This window comes from Podarcis liolepis (assembly GCF_965112155.1).
Source record: "Podarcis liolepis genome assembly, chromosome: 5".
Classification (NCBI taxonomy): domain Eukaryota; kingdom Metazoa; phylum Chordata; class Lepidosauria; order Squamata; family Lacertidae; genus Podarcis; species Podarcis liolepis.
In genome coordinates, this window is record NC_139556.1 from 52,118,341 (window position 1) to 52,145,610 (window position 27,270).

The 27,270-nt window shown below is 39.1% G+C and overlaps 2 protein-coding genes across 8 annotated transcripts in view; one reads left to right on the forward strand and one right to left on the reverse strand.

Moving 5' to 3' along the window:
- CCDC172 (coiled-coil domain containing 172) lies at positions 1–27,201 on the reverse strand. Its single transcript, XM_083505025.1, is given in 9 exon segments — positions 1–777; positions 780–788; positions 2,378–2,465; positions 16,776–16,878; positions 17,750–17,851; positions 20,974–21,139; positions 22,857–22,973; positions 25,797–25,882; positions 26,902–27,201. Coding segments are annotated over 9 exon segments (774 nt in total). The 5' UTR covers positions 26,981–27,201; the 3' UTR covers positions 1–753.
- Positions 8,229–27,270, forward strand: part of LOC310707687 (uncharacterized protein) — a 46,922-nt gene continuing 27,880 nt past the window's right edge. For 3 of the 7 annotated variants that reach the window (XR_014526641.1, XR_014526642.1, XR_014526643.1), the window contains exon 1: positions 26,559–26,769. Coding sequence is in view for 1 of the 7 variants with exons in the window: in XM_083505038.1 (XP_083361164.1) it covers positions 12,138–12,270 (133 nt within the window). In the remaining 6 variants the exon portion in view is untranslated. Of the gene's footprint in view, positions 12,271–26,233; positions 26,343–26,558; positions 26,770–27,270 lie in introns of those variants that run through there. The other 4 variants (XR_014526639.1, XR_014526640.1, XR_014526638.1 and 1 more) reach the window with 2 other exon arrangements.

Here is a 27,270-nt window from a genome sequence, read left to right on the forward strand (position 1 = left end):
TTGTGTGAAATAATTTTTATATCACAGAATACTAGGCACTTAAGTGAAGCAATCAGTTTAAAAATAATGATTAAGTCAGATTAATAGACAATATTCATATATGACATGTTAGATCTAAAATGACCTTTAGAGAAAGTTAGACTAAGTTCTACCTGAGCAAGACAATAAGAAATAACAAGCATCCAAACCTCTGCTGAAACTTATTAAAAAGGGATCATAGGCTGAAATAAATCTACATTAAACACTAAAAGAGAATGTGGCTAAATATTCATAGAAAATCTCCTTCTGGTAGCACTGACTCAGAGGGAGCACCACTGTTTCCTTTTCCTGGTTTAAAAGGGGTCGGGGAAGCACACAAGGAACCTAACAGCACTGGGAAATTGCACAGACAAGCACAGAATTGAGATAATAGTGACAAGGTCCACGTTATGTTGAATTGTGTGCTTCTGCCAGAGCTGGTGAAGATGGAATGCAGGCAGGCTTTTAATGTTGAATATGGGAATGGGAACACTGCCAAAAAAAAATATCTCTCAGCAAAAAGAAAATGATTTGTTTACAGTTGCTAGACACCCTTGCTAATGAACAGACGAAAGAAAAGATACAATATGTGTTGCGAAAAACAGGTTCCATGTTTTACTAGCAGGAAATGCAGAGGATGATAAATTTAACAACAAAGGCTTACAAAAGCAGCATTTACTCAAATGCTACAAAGACTTGTTTCTCTGACATTTGAATCAATCCACCATATGTTATTTATTTGACTGGAGATTTTTTTTGTATAACAGTTTCTGCAACAATAAAAAAGAGACAGTGGTAAATAGCTAATTGTTCCGAGCATTATCTGCTCTTTACTGTAAAAGGTAATTTTTTTAAAACATTCTTTGGTATTTGCTCACACAAGTCTATATCCATGCAAAATCTGTGGAGAGGCAAAGTGAATTGTGAGACAGAGGAAGGCCCCCACTCCGGAACTACAGAGTGATTATTTTGGGATGAAGGAGAGAACAAAAGAATAAGTTTTGGTTCTCTGTTTCTAGAAATGGGGAAGGATTAGGTTCACTCCACAATTTGGAAAGCTTCTCCCTAGTCTGCATCTGACGATCTGGCTCGGATCAGAACGTAGACATGTGGCTTAGATCACACATCTACAAACCTTTTGAACAGCATGGTTTGATTCAACATATATTTCTTTGTACGAGGTGATCTGAGGGGCTTCCTGGTTCATTCGTTCTTTTAAACGGCTTGCAGCTGCTAGAAAGCACAAGGATTGCTGCACTTGTTGAAAATGTTTTAAGTAAAAAGCCCCTGGAAGCAGCAGTACATTATGATGTTCCAACTGTTCCTTGGTAATTGTATGGAGGAAAAGACCACTAACCCGAGGCACTTATAGGGACATTCTACATGGGGGCAGTCATCTTTTCCTCCATACAATTACCCAGGAAGCAGGATTTGTACGCAGCTACAAACAGTTTAAAGGAAAGAACCAGGGGAACCCTTGCCCCACATAAGTACTGTACTTACAAAACAATTTCCATCAGTTGAAAGCATGGGATTATTTAAAAGGGTTTTCCCTAAACACTTGCATGGATTTGGGACAAGTGGACTATTCAAATGCATAGACTGGATTGTGACTTTTTCGTCTATCTCAATACAAACGCTTCAGGTTACAAACTCCGCTAACCCAGAAATAACTTAAGAACTTTGCTTCAGGATGAGAACAGAAATCGCATGGCAGCAGCGGGAGGCCCCATTAGCTAAAGTGGCACCTCAGCTTAAGAAAAGTTTCAGGTTAAGAACGGACCTCCAGAATGAATTAAATTCTTAACCTGAGGTACCACTGTACTGCAAGACCCAGATCCCTCCCATTTTATATAACTACAGCCTCCTATTGTCCCAACAGCAGCTGTTAGGTTTAGGTTGAGCAATAGCACATGAAGGCAAGTTCAGTTCTTTCTCTGTTTCAATTTCAGGGATCACCATGGATGAGTAGGCAGGACTCACCCAGAAGCAACTGTCAGCAAAGAAGGGAAATATGCATGTGACAGAAATGGTTGGAGCTGTTCTGCAGAGGAGGCAGCATTTTATCTCAAATCCCTAATACTTTCCACTAAGGTAGGGAATCATTATCTACCAGTTCTCACAAGCAGTGCCTCTCTTGAAACAAATAAAGTCATGGAAGTCATGGGAAATAAAGGGAGTGGCATGGTTATAATGGGAACTAAATTTCTTCTTACTAGTAAATCACAATCTGAAAGGCAAAGAACTTCCACCTGTCTGCTAGTATATTGTTTATTCAGAAGTGTTGTATGTGCAGAAAAATAGAATCTCCCCAACTAAAATGATCAAACATGATAAATGTTAAGTTTAAAGGGCATACCATCTGCAGAAATTCAATTTCCGTTTGAAGAGCCTCACAGGCATTTTCCATTTCATCTTCTCTGTAACTCTCCAATTTCTTTTTAAGCCTGTGCCAACATTTAAAAACAAAACACCTGATATGGTGAGGCTGTCAGCTGAATCTTTCTCTTCTTCACAGCAGTCCTAGTTCTTAATTCAACCTTGATCATCCTAGCTGTCTCCCATTAAAAGTCCTGTAAGCTCCCCAACAATGTGTGGATCACATGTCACTATCCAGTTATAAATCAGAGAGACTAAAGTTTGCTAGATTGCTTGATGTGATTTAAACTGCATTACCCAAGACTGTATAAATCACTGCACAGTACTGGCAATTGTTTAGTGATGTGAAGAAATTAGACAATCTCCAGGAAGAATATATATCTCCAGAATAAGTGCTGTAAGACAAGCTTAAGTTAAAAGACTGTATTTTTTTCCTCTGTGGGTTGTGTGCATATTATAACCTATGACGAAATTATATCCTATTCATTCAAAAACTTCATGATTTGAATCTTTCATCCTTGCCTTTTATAAGTTCTTATAAATCTTGTTCCCAGAGTTGGTGATGTTGTCTGCCTATTGCTTACCTTCTCCAAGGGTTTCAATAATCTCTTTCCCACTGCCAAAAGATCAGGTCATTCTTTAACATTTCTTGGAGCATATTTTAAGTCAGGAGTAGCCAATATGGTGCCCTCCAGACACTGTTGTGTTACAAGTCCCATCAGCCTCAGCCAGCATAGCCAGTAGCAAGGAATGATGGAAGTTGTAGTCCAAAACATCTGAACACCATCATGTTGGTCACCATGTGTTAAATAATGGATTGCTGGTGGTGCATCTCTCCTCCAATTTACTTTAATGAAATCTACGACATGCATTCAAGGTTCTCAACTGCTGAAAAGGGAAAAAGACATCTAGTGTCTAATATTATAGTTACATGGATCTTCTGTACCGTCTGGATCATGACACTATCAAATCTCATTGCTTCTCATAAGTTACTATGCTTTTGTGTTATTTTACAGCATAAAATTTTTAGAATCTAATGAAAAGATACTGTGTAGCAACATGCATTGCCTTATGACACAGAAAATGTATTCCAGATGCTCAAAGATTTCTTGCTGCAAATGTGTCAGCACCACAATGCACAAAGGTTATGTCCCACTGTTGTCCCATTTTCCAGAAAAGGGAGAAAAATGCAGGAAAAATATGAGGAGCTGACCAATATCTTCCATACCAGGAGACAGACCAATGTCATTTTAATGTTGATTGCTGGAAGAAAATGCTTTTAAAAACACAAAAACACAAAAAACCCCAGAAATATACAGGCATCCCTCCCACTTGCGCATAATCAACTTGCATGTGATCATGTATATGTGCAACACCAGGAAATGGTGAATTAAAGATGATTTAATTCATACCAGGAAATGGAGGGAAAGAGCTGGAGAGTCCCCGTGGCTTGCAAGGAGACCCTTCCTGGAGCCCAGAGGACTTCAGTGAGGGAGGAGAAGAGACTGGAGCAGCAGCAGGGCTTTTTTTAGGCTGCTCAGCCTCCCCACTGAACAGCTGGTGTGTAGGGTACTACAACAGCCGCTACTTTCCTGAGCATCCTCCTGCCAGCCCTAGCTTCAATTTCAGTTGTGGATATGTTTGGTACAGTGTTTTTGATTTTTGGAGAGAAGATGCAGAGAAGGCATTTAAAGAGTGTTCCCTGGTTATGCAATGTTCAGTTATGCGTGCAGGGCCCTGAAACGTAACCCCCACATATGTGGGAAGTCGTCTGTAATGTTAACGGGAGAATAGGATATAAGAGACAATCTCCTTTTCCAAAGGTTACCATGTGTTTACCCCAATCCCTCTGCCAAGAAACCCCTCTATGTTGTAGAGAATGTATAGGCATTTTCTAAGGTGCACACTCTCAGTTCATGTGGGAGACACAAAATGTTTTACCTAGAACAGTGTTATCCTACAACTGCATTTTAAAGTTGATTATTAGTAGTGGCAGGCAAGCGGACATTCACCAATCATCACCTTGAGAAGCCTTCCTCAATGTGGTGCCCTCCAGATGTTTGCGACTCCCATCATCATTATCGTTGTTTGTCATCAGGAGGGCATGAAGTTGGGGGAAGTTGTTCTTCAGGAATACCTGGTAAACTTCTGAAAACCTTAGGTTCCCTGGAACATAGCTTCCACATAATGTATGAAATTCTGCCCTTTGAGACTACATTGGATTCTTACAGAAACATTAGTAAGAGTTTTCCTTGAAGAGAGGAATTATAGTTACAGAGAGCAGCAAAAGCTTCACTTTCCTGTTGGACACCAAAAATGTTTTGCAGAACAATAATCAATACTGCATGTTAGTCAGTTTTAGACTGAACCTTCTTTAAAATGGAAATAAGTTTGAATTCGACAGTATGTTTCACATGGGGAATGTTGTGAGCATGGTATGAAGTATATGAAGTGTTCCACTAGCACAGAAAGAAGTTCCTACTTTAACACCTGTATAACATTTCATCAATGGCAAAGAAAGAAATTAATACAGAAACTTCCAATAAATAGGCTATATTTTGGTGGCAGAGACTAAAGAAATCTACTGATGTTTGGGGATTACGGCCTTTTTATTCTGGCTTGTTCAATGCAGCATCTGGATTGACGAACAGGCAGGCAGCTCACTGAGTGTCAGCAGCAATAACAAAAACAGAGCAGAAATGGTGACTAATATGGGAATGGAAGCTTCTTTATATGGGATGTCTTCTACTTGGGAATGGAAAAGCTCTGAAACCAAGGAGTCCATATACTGAGTACTACCCATTATATTTGCTTAAGTGGATACTTGCTGGACCAAGAAAAAGCTATTTCAGATCTTTTAATGGTCCACAGTATATGCAGCAATAAACTTATACTGCAGTCCTTGTCATACCTGCCAGAAGATAGTAAAATGGAAGATAAGTATAAAGTTGTGTTAAACCCATTCATGATAATAGAGGAGCAATTTCTGGGGTCACCGTGGTTATTTTGGGATTGTGAAATGAGCCCGTATAGGGAAAGGATTATATTCTGGTGGTAGTAAATATATCACAGTGTGGGACCTCGACTGAGATTTTATATATATTGAATGCTAAGAAGATTCAGAAGCTTACCTTGTATATAAACAACATTTCATTGCTGAAATATTACTTGGTAATATCTCTTCCACACAAAAGGGTTATGCTGAACATAATGGCAACATGTAACCTTGAATTAAAAGGAGTAGAAGGAGTACTACTCCAAAACCCAGCTCCATAGTTCCACTTTTTGTCTGCTTTTATTTGTATATGGTGGTCCCTATCACTTGTAAAATTGTCTTTTTCTTTCTTTCTTTCTTTCTTTCTCTCTCTCTCTCTCTTTCTTTCTTTCTTTCTTTCTTACAATTACATTTCTTTGTTAACTAGAACAGGTGTATTTTCCCAAGTACAGCTGCAGTGTATGTGCCGATTTAAAGAAGAAAAAAGTCCTAAAATGAGCATGTACAATACCCTTGATCTTCCATCACATCATGCATTTTTGCTTTTAAAAAAAGGCACAGGCACAAAGCCCTTGAGCCTGATGTTGTTTCTGCTATGCACTGCAAACAATAAGATCTGCCAACAAATTCATTTACCTTATGGAAATATAGTTTCAAGGACGGCAATACTGTGTTTGTGTCCTGATTTAGTTTAAGCATTTGAGATGGCCACAATACAATTAATGTATCATACACGTCTATGATTTGGTGTACTTTTGCACCTGATCTATTGAGTCAGATAGTGCACAGCAGTATAGCATAAGACAGTCAAACAGCTGTGTAGGACTTGTTCTTTGCTATGGCCAGGCCCAAGGGCCCACACACATCCTTACTAAGAACACAGGACCCCTCCTGGGTCAGAACCTGTTTACTAACAGCCATTCCCTCTTGTCTGTCCCTTGTGTCTGGTGCTCAGAGTCCAGGAATGCCGCAAATTTGCAGAGTCTGTTCCAGTTGTAGTGTAGCTCAGATGCACATGCAGGAACATGATTGATGTTGAAGAGGCCAGGAACCACCTTGGCTGTGAATCCTGGAACACCTGCTCCCTGCCTTGCAGGCCTTTTTCCACCCAAGTGGAGCCCTGGCTGGCCCTGACTACAAAAGCTGAGGCTGCTGAACAGACTCTTCGGTGGTGTTGCTGCTGCTGCTGCTGCTGCTGCTGTTGTAGTAGTAGTAGTAGTAGTGTGTTGCTGCAGATTTTTTGTATCTTTGTTTTAGATCTTCTTGTGATTTATGTGGAAAGTGTTCTGTTAGGTTGTGTATTTTTTTAATGTTTTACTGATTGTTTAGGACTGCTTTTGTTATGTTGTAGTTAAGTATTTTTTTAATGTTGCAAGTCACCTTGAGCATGGTTTGAACAGTGGAAAGGCGGCAAACAAATAAAAATATGGATGTATGTATGTTGCTTTTGCTTGAGCTGCTAAGAGAAATGTCTAATTGCTACTTGCAAAGTGCTCTGAAGCTGCAAGGCACTAGATAAACAATTATGCATTTGGTAGAAACATTTGCTTTTCTCGCTGAGTTTTGCGAAAGGCAGTAAAAGACATTTTTGTTGCTTCATGCTCCCATTCGGCTGCTTGATTTATATGGTTAATTCTTTGTTTTGTTTTAAATAAAAAGCTAGGTAATTTCAATATACCCCAGACCTATCCCTTCAAGAAACAGGGAATGTATCTGAAGTTACAGGCTGCACAATCAATGTTGTGGAGACACTTAAGTAATGAATAAATAATGGAAATTTATCATTAAGTCTGGAGTGAATGAAAATATTTAAAGTTATACTTAACCAGAAATTTGTGAAAGTGTAACACTAAGGTAATAACAAGAATATTAACCATATATAAGGTTCACTATTTGATGCACTTTAAATGCAAATTTTAAATGGGATGAAAACATACTATGAATATTTAGCTACTTGTCTGAACAGGACAAAATACATCTCTGAGCAAAGCTATTAAATGCCAAAGACCTTACTGAGCTAATGTGTGCATACTGTGTTTCAACAGTTTGGTCAATTAGCAACATTATATTATGTATATTTGTTTAATAGTTCCGTGGGTTTTAGGTCTGTTTTACCTAAATTTTTATTAAGTACAAACTTAGAGAGCTCTTTGACTCAGTGGTTTATAATTATTTCTAAATAAATTAAATAAATAAACAAAATCAGCATGAAATAGCTGGACTTGAAACTAAGGATATTCAATCCAAATACTAGTTAAATGAATGTAGCCTGATACAATCGAAAGAGTATTGTATAACCATGTGAGAGAAAGTGACATTTAGAGCAGTCCTTAACTCCTGGCAACATGGATGTTTCTGTACTGTTCTTTCTATCCTTTTAAAGGAAGAAGTAAGGATTCATTTTAGATTCTTAAAGGGTATAGTTATATTTTAACTGCCTTTCTCCCACCTTGCTTTTCTCTCGGCCTGTTAGTCTCAGCAATCAGCCTAACCATTCAGTAAGACTGGTTTTATTTTTGCTCTGAAAATCTATGCTTCAGTAATTACTGTGAGATTTTGGAAGCTTGAAATGAGTTGACCCAATAAAAGATTATTTCCTATACTATATGCATCTGAAAAGTCTCCACAGCAGGAGTGGAAGATATACGTCTAGAGGAGGACTGTTCTGACCCAAAACATTTAAAAAAGGGTTACAAGCTAATTCTCAGAAACCATTTGCCTTTTTAAAAGACCTGAAGCTTGTGCCTGCTGATCAAAGGGCTTGAAGGGCTGCAGGGGAGAACTCATGAGCAATTGGTATTCTATCTCCAAAGCCATGGGTAGGCAAACTAAGGCCTGGGGGCCGGATCCGGCCCAATCGCCTTCTAAATCCGGCCCGCAGATGGTCCAGGTGTTTTTACATAAGTAGAATGTGTGCTTTTATTTAAAATGCATCTCTGAGTTATTTGTGGGGCATAGGAATTTGTTCATTATTATTTTCAAAATATAGTCCGGCCCCCCACAAGGTCTGAGAGACAGTGGACCAGCCCCCTGCTGAAAACGTTTGCTGACCCCTGTGGACCAAAGCTAACTACATATCTGGTAGTTGTAACAAAGGTCATGAATTGGAAGTGCTCTTCCAGGCACCTTCATCACCGTCCAAATACTGCTTATGCAGTAGTATGAGGGAATTGTGCACTAATACATAAATATCAACACAACCCACTATAAATTAATATTCCTTAATCCAGCATATAGGCAGCAGGAAGAATTTCCAAAATATTCTATTTGTGAGACATAAAAACTGGAGACAGAGGACGAGATGGTTGGACAGTGTTCCCGAAGCTACAAACATGAGTCTGATCAAACTGCGGGAGGCAGTGGAAGACAGGAGTGCCTGGCGTGCTCTGGTCCATGGGGTCACGAAGAGTCGGACACCACTAAACGACTAAACAACAACAACAAAAACTGGAGTAATGTTTATAGATAACATTACCAAACTGGCAATACAAGGGCATTCTCATGAAGTCAGAAGTTTGGGAACCTTAACCCTGTTGGTTCAGCCTCTTGTCAGAAGTACACTTTTTTGTAAGTAAGTAGTACTCTACCTAACAAGCCTGATATCACTCGTAGACAGAATGCTTTCTAAATGAAGAATTTTTAGTGAGGTAAAAAACATTAACCAAGTGACTAAAGATGCAAGCATCAAACTTCAAAGCTGGAGACAATTAACACTTGTGTTCATACCTACTAAAACTTACGTAAATTGACAGACGAACCGCTCTCCCAAAGTTTCCTGTGTATGCATTTGTGTAAGGAAAATTACTCCCGAGCAAATTTCCAATGACAGACATTACCCTAGAGCACGTTTTTATTGTTGGATTATAAACCTTGAAATTGGGGTTCATAATAGAAACCCTGACACAATTCTAACTATAATAACCCCACTGGGCATTGGTATAAAAAGTTTTAAGAAATCAGTTAGCACATTGTCATTACAGAAACTCATTCTGCACCCCAGAGATTACTCCAGAGATGGGTATTTCTTGCTTATAAAATTTAACATAAAATTAAATTGAACATATTTGTTCAAAACCAACAGAATCATGGCCCTCGGCAATGCACTGTTAATATGAAGGATTTGTTCAGCTCTAGTGGACATATTTCCTGGATGATTTATGTGAATGCAGTGTCATTTGTTCTTTCATGGTTTCAATAATGAGCTTTCTTAGGCTATAATAAGAAATGTAAGAAGCAATCCTAGTTCTTTCAGATTAGTCAAGTAAACAAACGCCTTAACTATTAAATAACACAAAGCAACTTCAAACTATTTCAATATTTCCAGGCTTCTGAAAAGAGTGCAGAAGTTCACACTCTAAAAAAAGAAAACCCTTCTGTAAAATTTCCCTCTGAAATGGACTAACAGAAGAAGAATGGGGAAAAGCAGAATGCCATTCAAACTTCTAACTGTAAATGAATCCAGTTGCCTCATTTTATCTATGAATGAAAATATGGCTTTAACCTGTTCCTACGGGGGGACAGGACATGAAAGACAAATATAAACCAAGGTTCTGCTTTTTTAGTATTTGTGCTTTCCCACTAATCTACAATAAATTAATTTTACATATTTTGATTCACTTCTCTTTTCACTCTGTTTTTTTGTGACTTACAGTTAATAATAATTACATTTTGGTTCTCCTTAAATAGGTGGTATATACTGATAAGATAAAATACATTTCCTCTTCTAGGCAATATACTCAAATGCTTTTAAGGATTGTATGTTAGTAGCTGCAACACTGATATACAGAAGTTGAACACAGTATGATCTACTACACAATAAGCTTTTAAGGAATGGGAAACTCCAGGTGTTGTTGAACCCTAAATCCCATCAACTGTAGCCATGATTAGGGATTATGCAGGGCAGATGTAGTGAAGCAACATCTGGAGGATCACAGATTCCCCAATACTATGTTAAGCATTAACTCTCCCCACATGCAGTTAGCAGCAATGTGAGTAGAGGGTTTCCTGCAGGGTGTCTAAATTGGCCCTGATTCCAATATGTAAAAAGTAATCTTAGTTCTTTGAGATTTGTCAAGTAAACAAAACCCCGCAAGTGACATATAGGTTTATGCATGTGAAGGACCTCCAGTACCAGGGCCATGTGTAGGAAATAATTTATGAACCAGAGAGTCCATGCCAACACCAAGCAAAGAGGTCCCACAAATACAAATCAGAATTCTCTCCATTCTTTTTCAAGGAGGGAAACTGTGTGAGGTTTGGATGTCAGTGTGGATGCCTGGCCCATATGTTACTTCTGCATATGGCTGTGAAAATGGGGCTGCTTTGCATGGGATAGTTTTAAACATATTGTGGTGTTGTCTTCACAAATCATATGCCCACTGTAGGACAGACAAAGCAAATCAGATCATATTATAGATGTCTCAAATTGACACCATACGTCATATGGCTGGAGAGTTAGGCCTGAGTGGTGCATTCTGAAATACCAATTTGCCCCAGCAAATAAATGTATCACAATAGTACTAAAAGCTTTAGGCAGTAGGTAACTCAAACGGATGATCAAAATAATCATCTTTATGCTAAACCTTTTACAGTCCCACAAATAAGCTTTCTTCTAAAGAATGCACTGCTTTATGACACATTTTCATTTGGCTTTTACACTTAACATCTTAAAGCTCTGTATGTTGTTAAAGCTGTTTTGAAGTTGGTGGCTAGCATGCTGAGAATACAGTGAGATTCTGCAATTGATTTTCATGGAAGGAAATGGCAGTATTTTGTCCTGACACATGATCATATAATCCAGTAGGATAATGGGCCTTCTTCAAAGCATGCTACATTCTAGTTTGATGGCTTGGTGGATCTTTGCTGTCAGTGGAGTGCATTTTGTTACTGTAATATTTCTTTCAAACTAGCAGGACACTTCAAAGCATCTGAATCCTCTGCTGTGACACCTAACCTGCCACAACTGGTGTGAAAATGAAAGCATCTTTGTGAAAATGTCTGCTGATATTGAAACCCTTTTACTACTGTAGGCACTTTTCTGAACAAGGCTTTTTTTTAAAAAAGGACCAATTCTTCTTTCATCATTAATAAAAAAAGATGTCCGTCATGAATATAAATGAGGAAAAGGGAAAACAAAACACAGGTTTTGCTCCAGAAAATTTGTGAAGAGCAAATTCAAGTTGGTGTGATCTTGCTTCCGGTTATACCCTGGTAACAATGATTTTAATGGAACTATGGCACAGGGTTGTAGCTTAACAGTCCACATGAAAAATGGCGAGCATTTTTCAGGCAGTCATTCTGCTTCTAATGACTATGCCTGTCTCAAGGTCTAGCTTGCATCTTAGTTCTATAATACAGGAAAAGTAGCTGGAGTGCAAAGACCTCAGTCTGCACAGTCAGATCCTGGAAAGACTCTTGACAGCAAAGATGGCTGAGTCACTGTTAATTCAAAGGCTCCTCAAGCTGCCAGGTCTTCAATAAACATCATTCGCTCTCTTCAAGATGATACAACATTTTTGCTTTCTTTATTTAGTTACAAAATTAGTAAAAGAAGGGGTTTCAGCTCAGACGTAGATCACATGTACTGCATATGTTCAAGTCCTATTATTATCTTTGTCCTAGACCACTCTTACCTCACTTGACAACCTTTTATTGAATGCTTTGCAGACTAGACGGCTAGGGATAAGCATGGTACCTGACCTGCTTGTTTCTTATCTTTGTTACATCTACCACCTACATACTATGTATGCTGGTGAGCACTGGCTCTGATGCGCCAGAGAGGTTTGTCAGTAGAGGTGTCACAGCCTTCTCCTACCGGGACAGCTGCAGCAAGGTTTCTTCCCATCACCTAACATCGTATGATGCCATGCATGAGACAGGTAAACCCACATGTTAAACTGAAAAAGAACAACTGGGAGTACAATCTTAAGTCCAGCTGATGGTAGAATTTGGTGCTTTTTTCTGTTGCCTTCTCCCAGGATGGAGAAGGCTAAAACATCTCTACTGGTGACAAACATCACTGGTCTTGAGGCAACAGAAAAAGCTGCCTAATTGAAAAAAAGGGGTGAATTATAGATGAAAAGAATCAAGAGCGTGCTTAAGACAGCTATCCCAATTTTTTTGTTGCAGCCACAGCCTGAATTGGTATGATGTCCAAGAAACTTGTGAGAGGTGGGGGACTTCTGAATCTGGCCCACTGGCCAGATCAAGTTCCACAGCCCTTCTTCAGACAAAGCTAAGTTGTGGGCGCTGCTCTAAATAGTGGCTTGGCTGTGTTCAGCAGCCTTGCTGGCCCTCATTTTCCAAGGGCTTAGCAGACTGCCCAATGGAACAACACTAAATGGTAACGTAATTCCCAGAGGAATTTCTATAGTTAAAAAAAGAAATAAACTACATCAAATTGGAAGTACTCCCACGTGAAAGTTGTGATATTTGTCCACCCTCAAAGACTGTACAATCCCATGAAATTACTAAATAATAGTAATAATAAGAATAAGAATTCATCTGGTCTTGGCTGCACAGCAGTCATGTTAGTGAGGCAGTTTCATTAACCACACTTTGAAACTAAACTAAGCTGTTCTATATTTAATTAGTTCTGTCTCCAACAAGATTCCAAAGTGTGTATTGTCCTCAAAAAAGAAACAATTAAAAAAAATCGAACAATTTAATCATCAACCAACTCCTATGGAAGTGTGTTATTTTCCTGCTGAATTGTCTTCTTGTCAGGTCTATTGATGTTGTGCCTCTTTCATTCAGTGTTAAGAGATACATAATGCAAAACAGCTTATCATTTTGAAAGTCCAACCGAAATCCTTTTCCTTCTGGAAACTACCTCTACGCATCAAAAAGTAATCAAAGCTAACTAAAGTAATAGCAACTCTTGGTGCATGTTAGGAGGTATTATCTGTAAGATTACTTTCTTAATCTAGAGATGTTGCATGAAACACACCAGGTTCAGTTCTTCAACTAGTTGTTATACTTGCCTCCTGAATTAAAATTCAAGCCACAGAATTACCAGCATAGCCCACTCCACAAGTGCTAGCAAGCCAACATCCATCCAAACTTCATCTTAGGTAAAGGTAAGGGGACCCCTGACCATTAGGTCCAGTCACAGATGACTCTGGGGCTTGCGGCCCTCATTTAGCTTTACTGGCTGCAGGAGCCGGCCTTTTTCCGCAGACAGCTTCTCGGTCATGTGGCCAGCATGACTAAGCCGTTTCTGGCGAACCAGAGCAGCGCGTGGAAATGCCGTATACCTTCCCGCCAGAGCGGTACCTATTTATCTACTTGCACTTTGACGTGCTTTTGAACTGCTAGGTTGGCAGGAGCAGGGACCAAGCAATGGGAGCTCACCCCATCGCGCGGATTCGAACCGCCAGCCTTCTGATCGGCAAGCCCTAGGCTCTGTGGTTTAGACCGCAGCACCACCCACACTTTTCCTTTAACTTCAATTTATCCAGTCTCACAGCTACTGGAAAAAGAAAGGTTTCTCCTCCACCACCACCAACCTTGGCATGCAGTGTACAGGATAAAAGGCCTTCCTAGTATGTTTATTTTCGCAGGGATTTCAAGACAACCCCCTTCCTAATTCAGGAAGGGGTCTGAATTAAACTGTGGCTAAAACAAAGTCATCGCCCCCCCCAACCCCCCCCCCCGTTTCAACTGGCAATTGGGGATTAAATCCTGCTGTATGGGTCAGTGCAGCCAGTGCACAAATAAACCCTACCTCCTGTCCATTAATGGATGTCACCAACTGATGTCAGCTGATTTGACAAGTGGGTGTGATTTTGGGTCTACACCGGCTTCTGAGATGGAGGTAGCCTACCCCTGCACTATTCTATGTCCCTTGGAGATGCTTGAATGCTCTTCTTTCTCAAACTGAGTTTACAAGAAACCCAATGCTTTGCACAGCATCCAGAGGATCAGAGCAGAACACAACACTCACTGGCTGACCCTTATGTCAACCATGCAGTCACACACACCTCCTTCTCTAAGCAGATTTTCAAGTGCCAAAAAATGCCTGGGTTTTAAAATGCTTAACAATTCACTTTAAATCCAGGTAAGTATGTAAGGGGCTTTGTAAAAGACCCAAACTGGACAGTTTTCCGGAAGCTCAGGGGAAGGTGCAAAGAGAAAGAGGGAATCATTATTTGATTTCTAGTCTGTATGTGCAGTTTGAAAAGGCAGGAAGAAGCACAGTTCACTCCTGTATACAGCTCTTGCATGCAGATCAGGAACATCACCATTGCCCAGAAAACAAGGTTTAATCCCTGAGCCCTTAATGGCAGTTAAAAGCGAATGTCAAAACATTCCTATTAGTAACAGGCTATCCCATAGTTATGGGACGTGGCTGGTGCTGTGGATTAAACCACAGAGCCTAGGACTTGCCGATCAGAAGGTCGGCGGTTCGAATCCCTGTGACGGGGTGAGCTCCCGTTGCTTGGTCCCTGTTCCTGCCAACCTAGCAGTTCAAAAGCACATCAAAGTGCAAGTAGATAAATAGGTACCGCTCCGGTGGGGAGGTAAATGGCGTTTCCGTGCGCTGCTCTGGTTCGCCAGAAGCGGCTTAGTCATGCTGGCCACATGACCCGGAAGCTGTACGCCGGCTCCCTCGGCCAATAAAGTGAGATGAGCGCCGCAACCCCAGAGTTGGTCACGACTGGACCTAACTGTCAGGGGTCCCTTTACCTTTACTTATCCCACAGTTACATGAATATCTTCTCACTGCTCTATGAACTGTTGACTAAGCACCTATCTTTTTGTGTTAAGGGTACTTCCTGTTTGAATACAGGAAGAGGCCTTTGCTGAAAAGGTATCAAGATTTGGGTAATACTGCCATAGATGACCAAGTTCAGTGGAGAATATGGGGAACCCAGAAATAATAAACTGGTATCGTGTTTATCTTTGTTGTGATATGTTATCTACAATTACCGGTATTAATGCTGTTCCTTTATTCAATCCCTACAAAATAAAATGTGAGCAGTCATAGTCTAACTGAATTTTGTTGAGTGGGACAATCATTGCCTACTTGCCTTTATGCTATTCAGTACCAGGGCAGGAGCATTTTAATTGAAATCAATAGGGCTTAAATTAAACACCTTCACAGACCTTTGAAGGGCTTGGGTAAGGAGGTGCATACTGATGCTTCAATCTTAGATTAAGGAAATACAATATGCATGTGTAAAATCTTGAATAATGGTGCATTCATCCAGTTCTGCCTCTGAAGTAAGCCCAAGGTGTAAAATGGCAGATTTCCCAAAAGTGCAATCTTTGACGTGGTAGTAGCACTTTGTCTTCTGGTGTTCATCATATGATTTGCAAAATAAGTAACTATATTTATCAATAATTCTTGACAATTCTTTATAATTGCTTTGCATCATATTCAGCAAATTGCAGAACTTCATTGCATTACTTTTCATATAAACATCAACACTTTTTTCAATTGTTAAAAAACAAACATACCTTGCACTATTTAAATATCTTACTGATTCAAATAAGATTATAATTCTGCACCCACTTACCTTAGGAATACAGGAAGGTGTTTTAAGCTGAGTCAGACCATTGGTTCATCTAGCTGATTGGCTGAGGCTCTCCAGGATTTCAGTCAAGAGTTTCCCCCAGCTCTACCTGGATATGCTGGAACTGAACATGGGATCTCTTGCATGCAAGGCTCATGCTCTACACTGAGTTACTGCCCTTCCCTAAAGGGAACTTACTTCAAGTAGACATGCAAAAGATTGTGCTGTAAGTCATTTGCAAGCCCATGGACACTAACTAACCTTGATCTTCAGCACGTTTATATTCATAGTAAACACCCCTTTCCTAATCATGCTGTATTGAATGTTAAATGACACTGCAATAGCAAGATACTCCAGGAGAAGTGTATTATTCAGAAGAAAGATGACAACCTCATACATCAGAAAAGCTAATGTACCATAATAGAATAAATAATGCAAAAGCAAGCTGTAGTGTGCTGTACCACATCAGCTTATGGATCTGCAACTAGTATTATCATTTAAAGTCCCCTTTTGATGTATGTTTCATACATACGGTTTTGCTCCTACACACAAATTCTGAAGCAAAACATTTCATTTAGAAGATTTTGTTCATGCTTCAACTCCACTTGAGGAGAAGGAAAGGGGCTTGGCAGATCTCCTTTGCTTTACCCCTTTAAAATTCTTCATTCCCTATGGAAAAGGTGCCAGGTTTAGGGAATGACTGAGCCTCCTTTTGCTGTCCATGATGCGTCCTCCCATGCAGTCACTTACATAAACACACACGCCATTTCAACCAGATTCATGTTGTTATTTTGCTTCATTATGAACGCATGTTAGCTAAAACAAAATTCATCTCAGATCTATGCATTTTGGCAGGATACCTTTACCTTGCACATTCTGGATCGGTCTGCGGTTTTTCAGAAATTTTATTTTTTTCTGTTTCTAAACACTTTGTGGTGTTTTTAGCTTCTCTTATTTCTTCTTCAAGATCTGAAAAAGAAACAATACCTTTCTATTATGATTTTATAATACAGTACTTTATTATATAATGGAAACTGTAAGGAAAGGCTGTAGTTGAGTGTGTATGTAGCTGAGCACATACTGAAGGTCCTGCTTTCAGTCCTTGGTATCTCCAGCTAAGGATGGGAGAGAACCCTGTCCAAAACCTTGAGGAGGAACTGCCAGTCAACTCAGTCAATACTGAGCCAGATGGACCAATGGTCTGCCTTAGTCTAAGGCAACTTTCTATGTTTCTCAGTTGTTTTGCTGCACATTAAAAGAACCTATTATTAGAATGAAAAATTTGGTTTATAGTTTTATGACATAAAAAACCTTCAGCTGTATTTAAGTCATTCCCATTCTTACAAGAATATGCGATCATATATCGAAAGCACGTGAATACTAAAGGCTGGAATACAAAAAATGATATGCAGGTGCATGGGAGAAATGCATGAAAGCCAAAGCTTCAATAGTGGGACTTGGTGTAGCAGGTCCTATTGCACAAGATACAGTATAGGATGTGGAATGATTCCTGCATTACAGGCAGTTGGACTAGATGACCCTTGGGGGTCCTTCCAATGCTACAATTCTATGACTGTATTATTTTTAAACAAAGCCTTGGATCCAATGCAGTCTGAATTGCTAAAGCTGCAAAGAAGGGCAGAAAATGTTTTAAATTCATATTCTTTAAATTATTTGTTCATTAATGCCTTGATTAATATTAACTTAAAAACTATTAAGTCCATGATATAGATATAAACATTCATCTGTTGTTGAATGTTTTTTGATCAGAATCATTTATCAAATGTACTCACACTATGTCTGAACATCAAATCAGGTGGTGATCAAGTGAACAATATACCTTTGAGTTTTCTCTGAAAAGTACACAAATCCTTCTTCAGTTCATTCTTCTGCAGCTGAAACATTTTTAACTGAGCATTTTCATGTTTCATTGACTCTATTTCTAAGAAAGTGATAATTTTAAAATTAGGTTAAAGATTTAAGTTTACCACATAACCAAAAAACTCTGTTGCAACTCTTCTCAATATGTTTTGAAAAAATAATTACATATGTAACCATATATATAGGCTATGCGAATTTAATAATCCCTTATGTAATAATACCTCTTATGTAGTGACTGACATATGTAAGTTTTACCTATTGCACTTTTGGTAATTCTGGATGACATCCAATGTCATGCAAATTTCTGGATGAAATTTTGGTAATTCTGGATGACATCCAATGTCATGCAAGTGGAATTCTCCTCCTCCCTACTGTAGCCCTCTGCCCATAAACAAAAAATTCTTCTCCAGAGAGCCTCCTAACTCTCTGGAGATTTTGGAAATATACTGGGCGGGGGCATGGTAGCTTCAGGGGGGGGGGAGGGGAATTCATTCTGCCAATGGTGTTCATTCCAGTGGTGGACAGATACCATTAGACTTCTGTTGGTGTTGGTGTTACCAGCTGGCTCGGGCTCTATTTGTGTGGAAAGGCAGAATATAATGTATAAATTTAATTTGGTCCTAAGTGTGAACATGTCTTTTTTAGTTTATTAGAAACTTGGGTATTTATTATCAACAACAACAAAATTACTCAACATACTGTTTGTCAAAAGTAAGAGCTGCAAATGCAAGCAAAGCTAACAAAATTTATTTGTATGATGGCAACAGCTGTGCAGTATACAATCACTGTAGTTTATGTGTTTTGTTGGAGAGCTAACAGCTTTCTATTTGTTCAGGAGCTAATAGCACAGTTTGAACTCTGTTCAATGTTGTATTAACTACTGCTGGTTCTCATTCTTTCCTTCTAAAGCTTCTTGAATTCTTGAGTACCTTGTACTAAGAAGGCAAGATAAAATCATCAGGTGAACTGCGTTACCATAATCCAATAAACTGTCCATGAGAGCCTGGAAAATTGTGATACATTGTTCTACATTGGCACAATCCAACAGGGGGGAAATGTTTTACTGTTGGAGAACAATGGCGAGTGATTCAACAATTTTTTTGTATAATAGCACAATGATCCTGTGAGTGTCTAAGCATCTTAAATAAAGATTATGACTCTGAATGGGTGAGAATTACAGTGTTTGTATTGTACCTAGTACTGTTGGGAAAGGGTAGTTCTTTAGGAGCATCTATCCAATGCATTAGTGGGCTGAACCTAAGTTCTTAAAAAATGCTACTTGCATTTTTTGTTAAATCATTACATTAAAAATACATTTTTTTAAAAGGCAAAGCTGGTAGCAGTGTCAAAACAGAAGCATAACAATTATTGTTATGTAGATTCTTTCCAATAATACGTATGGTTGAATATTTTCTTGAGTTCTGTTACACCAATACATAACAACACTGCTCCAATTCTCAGTAAATAATTTATTAAGTTGTCTGCCTGCCCTCACTCTTACAATATTAGCTAATTTTATCAGATGAGTCAGTTCCCAAACTCTTACTAGCGATTCTTCTAACACAGAGATAAGTGTCATATCTATATGACATTATAACATATCTATATGATCAACGGTTAACAAATGTGTTATCAATTCCGTATCCACGGAAAAATTCATAGCCTTAACATATCCAGACAATACAACCAATGGGTCTACCATCAAACCATACCCTGCTATGAGTTTAATTTCATCTATTATAGTCTTCCTGAATATCACATTTCAGTTCACGAATATCACTATGAAGCATAACAGTGTTCGATGCTCCACACCTTCAACATATATTAGCTGCCCCACTACATATACTGCTAGGTGTTGCAGGTGTTAAAAACAGGGAATTGCTAATTTATATTTTTTTAACCCATATCTTATAAATTTGTTCACATTTTTGTGAAATGTGTTGCCAAATCCTTTCCCATACTTCTGGAGTGTTTTGTCTTTGCTCTTTGTCTCGGTTAATTTTATATGCGTTTCTAATTATATCCAGTTATGTGTGACGTTGCAGCTTCTTAGTGTGGGGGGGACATGTTGTGTTTGTCAGCTGAAATACAACTTTACTTGGTTTACAGCAAGTAAGTGGGGCTGGCATAGCAGTAGAATGTGGCGTTTTTTCCATCAGTCTTTGTTGTTGGAATGCTGGTTGCCATCAGTCAGTTGTGAAGCAACTAATATGTGTTGGCCATCATTAGACCTTGATGTGGTGCAAACCAGGTATCTGGGGGCCCCTGGGCAAATGAGGGGCAGGACTGATGCAAGGCCTGGCCCCTGCAAGCTAGGGATCTAATTGGGCCATAATGCAGTGTGTGCATGTTCCACATTTCATTGCCTTGAGCAATGTGACATGTAATATAATTTCCAAAGTAGTATCTTACTGGCTGCATACTGTCACATACTCTTGCTTAAGGAAGCAATGGTCAGCTACAGGGGGCTAAGCAGTTACAGTGGCTTTTGAATTGCAGGAATAGATTTGGCAGCAGCTCCCAAAGCAACAACAGTGGCAGATTCTACTAATGTATTTTTGTGATTGTTTGCTGCCTTGGACTTGTATGTGAGGACAGGCAGAGTATTATAATGTAGAAGGAGAAGATGTAGTCTTGGGGGGGACACAGTATTTTGTGCATTTGTTAGAAAAGATAAACTATAGAAGTTAAGCTTTTGATTTGCTAGCAACACATGTAATTACAGTTCATGGATGAAAAATGCAAAGGCATTTTTAATTCAGTGTTATCTATGCTAGCTAAAGCTCAAACTGGCTTGCAATAAATATTTGCAACGTCTGATGTTTAGTAGTGAAAAACAGAAAACTGTATACAACAACTATTCTCTTCAATCTTTAGCAGTGACTCATGGATGGGATTGCGACTGGGGCAAGGACAGGTAAGAGTCTTATCTCTGACCTCCTGTCGTGTTCAGCAACCTTAATATGTTAGAGTACCATGCAGTTAATGTTCCCTGCAACAAGGAACATGCTTGGTGCTCCAGTATAGCATGCTGTTCTTCACTCTAGGAAAATCATTACCTTACAATTTAATAGGACTTTTCAGCTTGAAAGAAAATTGTGAAATTGTAGTGTCATGGAACTGCAACATAGTCATTTATATTCTCAGATAGTCCAAGATAAAATAATTAAATTCAAGACATACCATTTCTCAAAACATTTTCTTTTTCCTCTAATTCACATATTTCAGCCTTGACTCTTTTTTTAATTAAAAGCTCCCTTTTGGATGTTAACCCATATTCACTGTTGAACTCTGTAATTTCCTTCAAAAATCTCTCATCTTCGATGGCAATTTTTTTCTTTGTACCCATCTAATGATGACATAAAATAAAGTAACACAAAAAAGAAAGGAAAAGAAAGAAAGAAAGAAGACTTTGTTAAAATACAATAGAAAACTATATATGAATACTATATATGAAAATTATATATGAATATATGTTTAGAGACATGTAAAAGACTACCTGTTATTTATTCTAAGTATTTAGAATCAACCCACGGTGCAAATATGCAAAATGTAAACCACATTAAACAATAAAATCAAAACAATATAAAATAAAGCACAGATTTCAATTACAAACAAAACCACCAATAGCAACAAAAATTCTAATGCCAAATGTATGTTTGATTAAAGACATATGTTTGATGTTCGATTTGACTACAGGAAATACAGGAACTTCTTCATTCACAAAGATTTTTTTGTGAACACAGACGTTGTAAATATTCACTCTGAACGTGCTATGGAAATGAATGAAACATGCATTTTCCTAAGATCTACAATAACGTGTTCGCTTATGCAGGGCTTGAAGACTCTGAAGTCTCCCTCATGAAGTCAGTGTCATGTTCCTGTCTGTGAACTTTTTCTATAATTAAGCATACTTAATGTATTTGTCTTGCCTTCCACCAACATGGTCTGAAAAGCTCATTCTGTTATGATCTCAGCTGCTCCTGCCAATCAGGTGGTGTTATGAGGTGGTCATACCATGTAAGATAACACACGGTGTTCTGTAGACTCTTGCAAGAAGCACATGACTAATCAAAACATGAATTTGTGGATTCCCTTCTTATTTTTTTTGTAACATATATGGCATGAAGACAGTGCATTGATTTCTGTGCAGTGCTTGGGTGTTTTTTTTTGACACAGCCATACTGGCCCTGAAAGTTGCCAGAGAGCAAAGAGCTGCTAGAAGCTTCATTTTACAGATTGCAAATGGAGGTTTGGGCCTCTTGTGATGAAGAAGGGCCAAAAAGGTGTAAAGCAAGGTGCTTTCTGATTGAAAAGAAATAGATGTTTAATGTTAAGAAGATATTTGAAATTTAACAGTGGAAACTTATACATATCTACTCACTGAGTAAGTCTCATTGGGCTGCATTGGGCTTAGTCCTGCTTGGACCATATCCTTAGTTAGTAAATATTAATAACTCTTGACAAATCTTAAGAAATTGAAAAAGGTGAGTTCTTTGGGGTCATCTGCATTCCTAGTATCACTTTGTGTGCATGGATCTCCTCATTCTGCCCACTGAAAAGGCTGTCAGGCAGGACTCCTACTAACAGTAGCCCTTTGGAAAGCCCCCATTCCAGAGGTATGGTGGAGCTGAGCCAGCCTGGGGTCTGCTAGATCTTCATCCAGCACCAGTGCTGTCAGTTGGCAGCACCAGTGTGGGCCCAATCAGTACACAAGCTGCAGGCTGACTCAGCTCAGAGAACATTTTTGCCTGCTGTTTTCCTTCTGCCCCAGAGGGCCTAAGGAATGAGGCTGTGAATGTATATGGTTGGGCCACTACAGAGGTTTGGATTGTTCAGCTTGTTATCGCCAAAACCCACTGAAAGCTATGGGAGAACTTTGTTACAATGAACTTGTTCCGCTGCTTTCAACAGGTCATATTCAAAACAAACAAACCCTGAGCTGGACTGGGGACAAAGATCCTGGGCCTTTTGTGTTCAAATATCAGCTCATGTACAATTTAGCTAATGCTGGGTATCAAAAGGTTGAAGATTTCTGATCTAGAACAGTCTCACTGAGAACATACAAATGTTTCAAGCAAAATACTCTTCTGATTAAGAAGTTCAGCTTTCTGGCTTTCTAAGCCCTCTTCTCTTTTCTTCAAAAGCTCCAAGTCTAATAGCTTTCCAGATAGCAACTGAGCCTGTAAAAAAAAAAAAAAATTAAAAAGAGTCGTTAAAAAACCCCTGAGTGCAGTTGTAGTTATACATAGTTATTTTACATATGCAGGGCCTTTTGCATGAGAACTCTAGCAATGTGAGGTCTTCAGAAACTGTATTCTTTATACTTTTCTGTGATTTAATTAACCATACATAAGCAGTAGTGGCTGGTTTCAAGGAGCAGCACCATGGAGTCACTCTCACCAAAGACAGCACTGGGATAGGGCAGGGTGGCAAAGAGGTTAGGGTTGTGCAGACACACCTGTAGGCCCACCAGGTTCTGTCTGGACAGCTATGACCTAACCACTACATAGGTTTTGTTTCTAAAATTGTTTCTAAATTTAGAATTTGTTTCTAAATCAGGTTGTGGGTGCTCAGTTTTACCTGACCAAAGGGTTCCCTCACTACTGATACAAACTTGGCATTATTGCTGCCACCATCAGAAGCCAAAGCAATGGGGAACAGGGAATCTAAATTAAAAGTTTCCAATATTTTAACCTCTAGAAGAATACAGTGGCCCCAAATGTCCCTTAGGATATCCTGCTCATGTGACTGCAGCCAAGGACTAAACTCTCAGAAGCAGCTCCATCCTAAAAGAATTGCAACATAGGAGAGCTTTCTTCTCCCTTTCCTTCATTTATTCTTTACAGCAGCATAGTAATTAGGCATGTTCAAATAGCAGAAAACAAGAAACCAAGCTGGGTCTTTTAAAAAAGGATTAAAGTTTGCTGAGTACATGTTTATATAACTACAAATTAACAAATGAAAAGTTCACAAGTTAATGGCGAGCTCTCCTCTTTCCTGCATTTGACATTCCCCCTCCCCTTCCCACCAACCCCTGCTTATTTACCTTGGTAACTGAGAATTTACTTCCTCAGGCCACACTGAAGGGTTTGGGGGTGGGCACCTTAGTTATTCCCAATATCTGAGTTCCTCAGGAGGATAACCCAGATCAGTGATGTCGTGAGTATGACTAGGCAAACACTCCTGTTTGCATCTTATAGTTGCAAGTACAACCAATGCAGGCATGCACGCATGAGCCTTGAATAGGCTTGTCCTTACTTGCACCTCTTTCTTCTTCTACTAAGCACAGAATGGAGTATGTCACTCCTCCATATTGTGCAAAAGATAAAATTAACACCACTGCCTGAGGAGAATGCTAGTAGTACCCTGGATAATGTAGATGCTCTTTTGCTGCTTTGCATGGGCATCCTCCATTCTCTGCTGAGCAGCAGAAGTGAGCCCACTTAAAACAATACAGGAAACCCTCTGCACCCAAGAAGAGTCATTGAAGGCACATATCTACACAGCGATCTGTGCCTTCTAAGGCTCCTGCAATCAACTGTTCATGAAGTGGCTGCCCCTTTCTGCAGGAATATTAGAAATACAAGAGTAAGCTGGTAGAGAAGAGATAGTGATCTCTCCTTCAGCCATCACATCCCACTGCAATACTGGCTGCTGAGAAAGGGGTTTTCTGGCTGGCCAGCCAGACCATTCAGTGGATCTTCAGTATGGGACTGCTCCCTAAACCACCTATTCAATATAGTCTTTAGAACAGCATTTTTGAAAAGGAAGCATTGAACCTTGAAAGGCAAAATGCTATAATTCAAGTTCTAATTACATGCTACCTAGTTTTTCAGAACATACCAAAAATTTATATTTCCTGGGAGCATTTCCTTGACCACAAGCAGTCTCTGTGAAATAGATGTCAAAACATCTTTGAACTCTGAGGTTCAGCTACATGAGGTTTTTTGGTTTTTTTGCTGTGCCCCTATATTTACAGATATGAGACTGTGCAAATTCCTAGACATATAAAAATGTGGAGTAAAACTTATAGGAATTTGGAAAAGGAACTTATGTGAGTATCATTGCTCAGTGCTTAATATATATTACACTAGAGATCTCCAGAGATCTCCATAAGGTTATGTTTCTGTACTGGGGGGGGAGATAAGTCATGCCAATTTTAATAGCGTTCAGTATTTATTTCATCCAGTGAAGGCAATGCATATTGGCTATTCCTACACTTATAAGGTGTAGTCTTAAAAAAAACCTGATACTAACTAAACATGCAAGTTAATAGGCATTGACCTTCATGTAATTAATTCTATGGGTTTAAAGCTTTAATTGCTTTAGGAACGCTTTTCCAGTTTTCCTCATTAGTAATTCACAGTAATTGTTCCCTCACTTTCACAACCCTCTGTATCTACCATGGAAACCATAACTGTAAATTAGAATGAGTCAATAGCAAATTAGTGACATGAAAATAGAATTATGATTGTCATAAATTAGTTTTACAAGCAGCAACACAATGACTGTCATTGTGTAATCTGGCAGAAAGGACAATGGGGCTCCTGTTTTGTGACCTGGGTTTACTGCTGAGGCAGAGGTCACGTAAAATACTCTATGTGATGTCAACCTAATACATACTTCTGCACAGCTCTGTAAATTCTGTCTTTCCATATTATATCTATTTGGCTTTTCCTACAGATTTGTGGTGTTCAGCAAAAAAGGCCTACTGAACAGGGTAGAAACATTGTGGGCTTTTTTCAAGTGGGAACTCCGGACAGTCCTAGAAACCAGGCAGCTGCTAGATTTGGTTTGAATTGCCCTCAAAATGTTCTTTACTAAAATGACATAGTATTATTAAATAAATAAATAAATTTCAATACCACCTTTCATCCGGGAAATCACAGGACTGTTTACAATATAAACAAAACAAACAAAAGCAATACCCCCCCCCCCAAGTTTAAAAAACTATAGATGGCCAATTTTCTTTAATCTATCATTCTAATTGCTATCCTCTGTACCTCTGATTCCAACTTTCTTTTTTCTCCATCCAGTTGTTCTGTGAGTTGTTTAGCTCTTTCATTAGCTAGGGTTATTTCCTGTTTAACTGCAACACAAAATGAACTTTTAGACACAAAGAAGATGTTTGTGCAAGCAGTATTATAAAATTTGCTGCAAAAGTAAAAAATAGGGCTGCAAAAGTTTCATTAGTGAGGGGCATTTTACAGTGGGAAATTCACTATGAAGTTGAAGGTTGCACATTTCTCTTATGTATTATGTATACCGCCTGAGAATTAATTTTATTGTGTACTATTGTATATTCTAATTGATTACTAAATATTTGATTATTTGATTCAAGTTGTTTATTTTAAAGTCATATTTTATTATGACTTATTTGTATGGGATCAGACTGTTTTAAGGTGAGTGATGTTTGCTGTATATTTTGTTGTTTCTTCAGCTTTTAATTGCCTTGTGCATATACAGAAAGGTGGTATACAAAGTAAAAGTGGAATGAAGTAAGTCTGAAGTCAATGCCAAGAAGAATCACACAGCCTCATCTGAACTCAGTAAGCTGTTCTAGTTAGAAGTTATTTGTGGCTATCCATAAAAAAGCTCATTTCCCAGAGTTTTGCTTCACTCAACTTCACTCAGTAAAAGTCTCACACAACTTCTCTAAAATCAAAAGAAGATAATCAGAGAAGGGGACACAATCCAAAGTTGTTTATACTTACTCAGAAGTGAGCCCCATAGTGTTTTGCATACCATTTAAATTGCCTATTTTGCATTTTTACTGTTAACTCATGAATGCCCCAGGATGGGGTGAGAGGACAGCCCCCCCCCAAAAAAAAACCATAATTCCCTGGTTCTCAGTTTTCATTTAAAAAGCTCAAGTCTAGGATTCATAGAACTGGAGCTGTGAGAGAAAATGTCCAGGCGCTATTCCCGTTTTCGGGTGCTGTGAACACTTATTACGCAGAGTAACCCAGGATTGAGGTAGGCATTTAAAACAAAACAAAAAAACACAAGCACATTAGCTGGGTCGAGGGGATTAATTTGGTTCATTGAACGTGTGCCCAGATGGCAAGCGCTTGCTTCAAATTCCACAGGGATGGTGTGGCCACCAACCTTGGTGCATGAGACGTTGCATGCCCTCTACTTTTTGCTCCGTCAGGAAGATATACTGGAACAAGGAGCCTAGGCTCATTTTAGCTGTGTCTCCTGGAAAGGGAAAACGAGAGATGCCCTTTTCAGCCAGAGGGCTGAGCTCAAATATGAGGGAGCTTGCTTGAAAGAGGTGCCTTGGCAACTACTTGTATTTTGTTCCTTTGCTCCTCGCCCACACAGAACCACCCAGCTGCTGCCTCCTCCTTCTTCCTGTGAAGCGGCTCCGTCCATAACAAGGCCAGAGCTGGTAGAGGTTTGGACAGAGCCACTTCACACTTCTGGCGGGGGTTACCTTTTATATTCCCTTCACCAACCAACCCCCCAACAAAT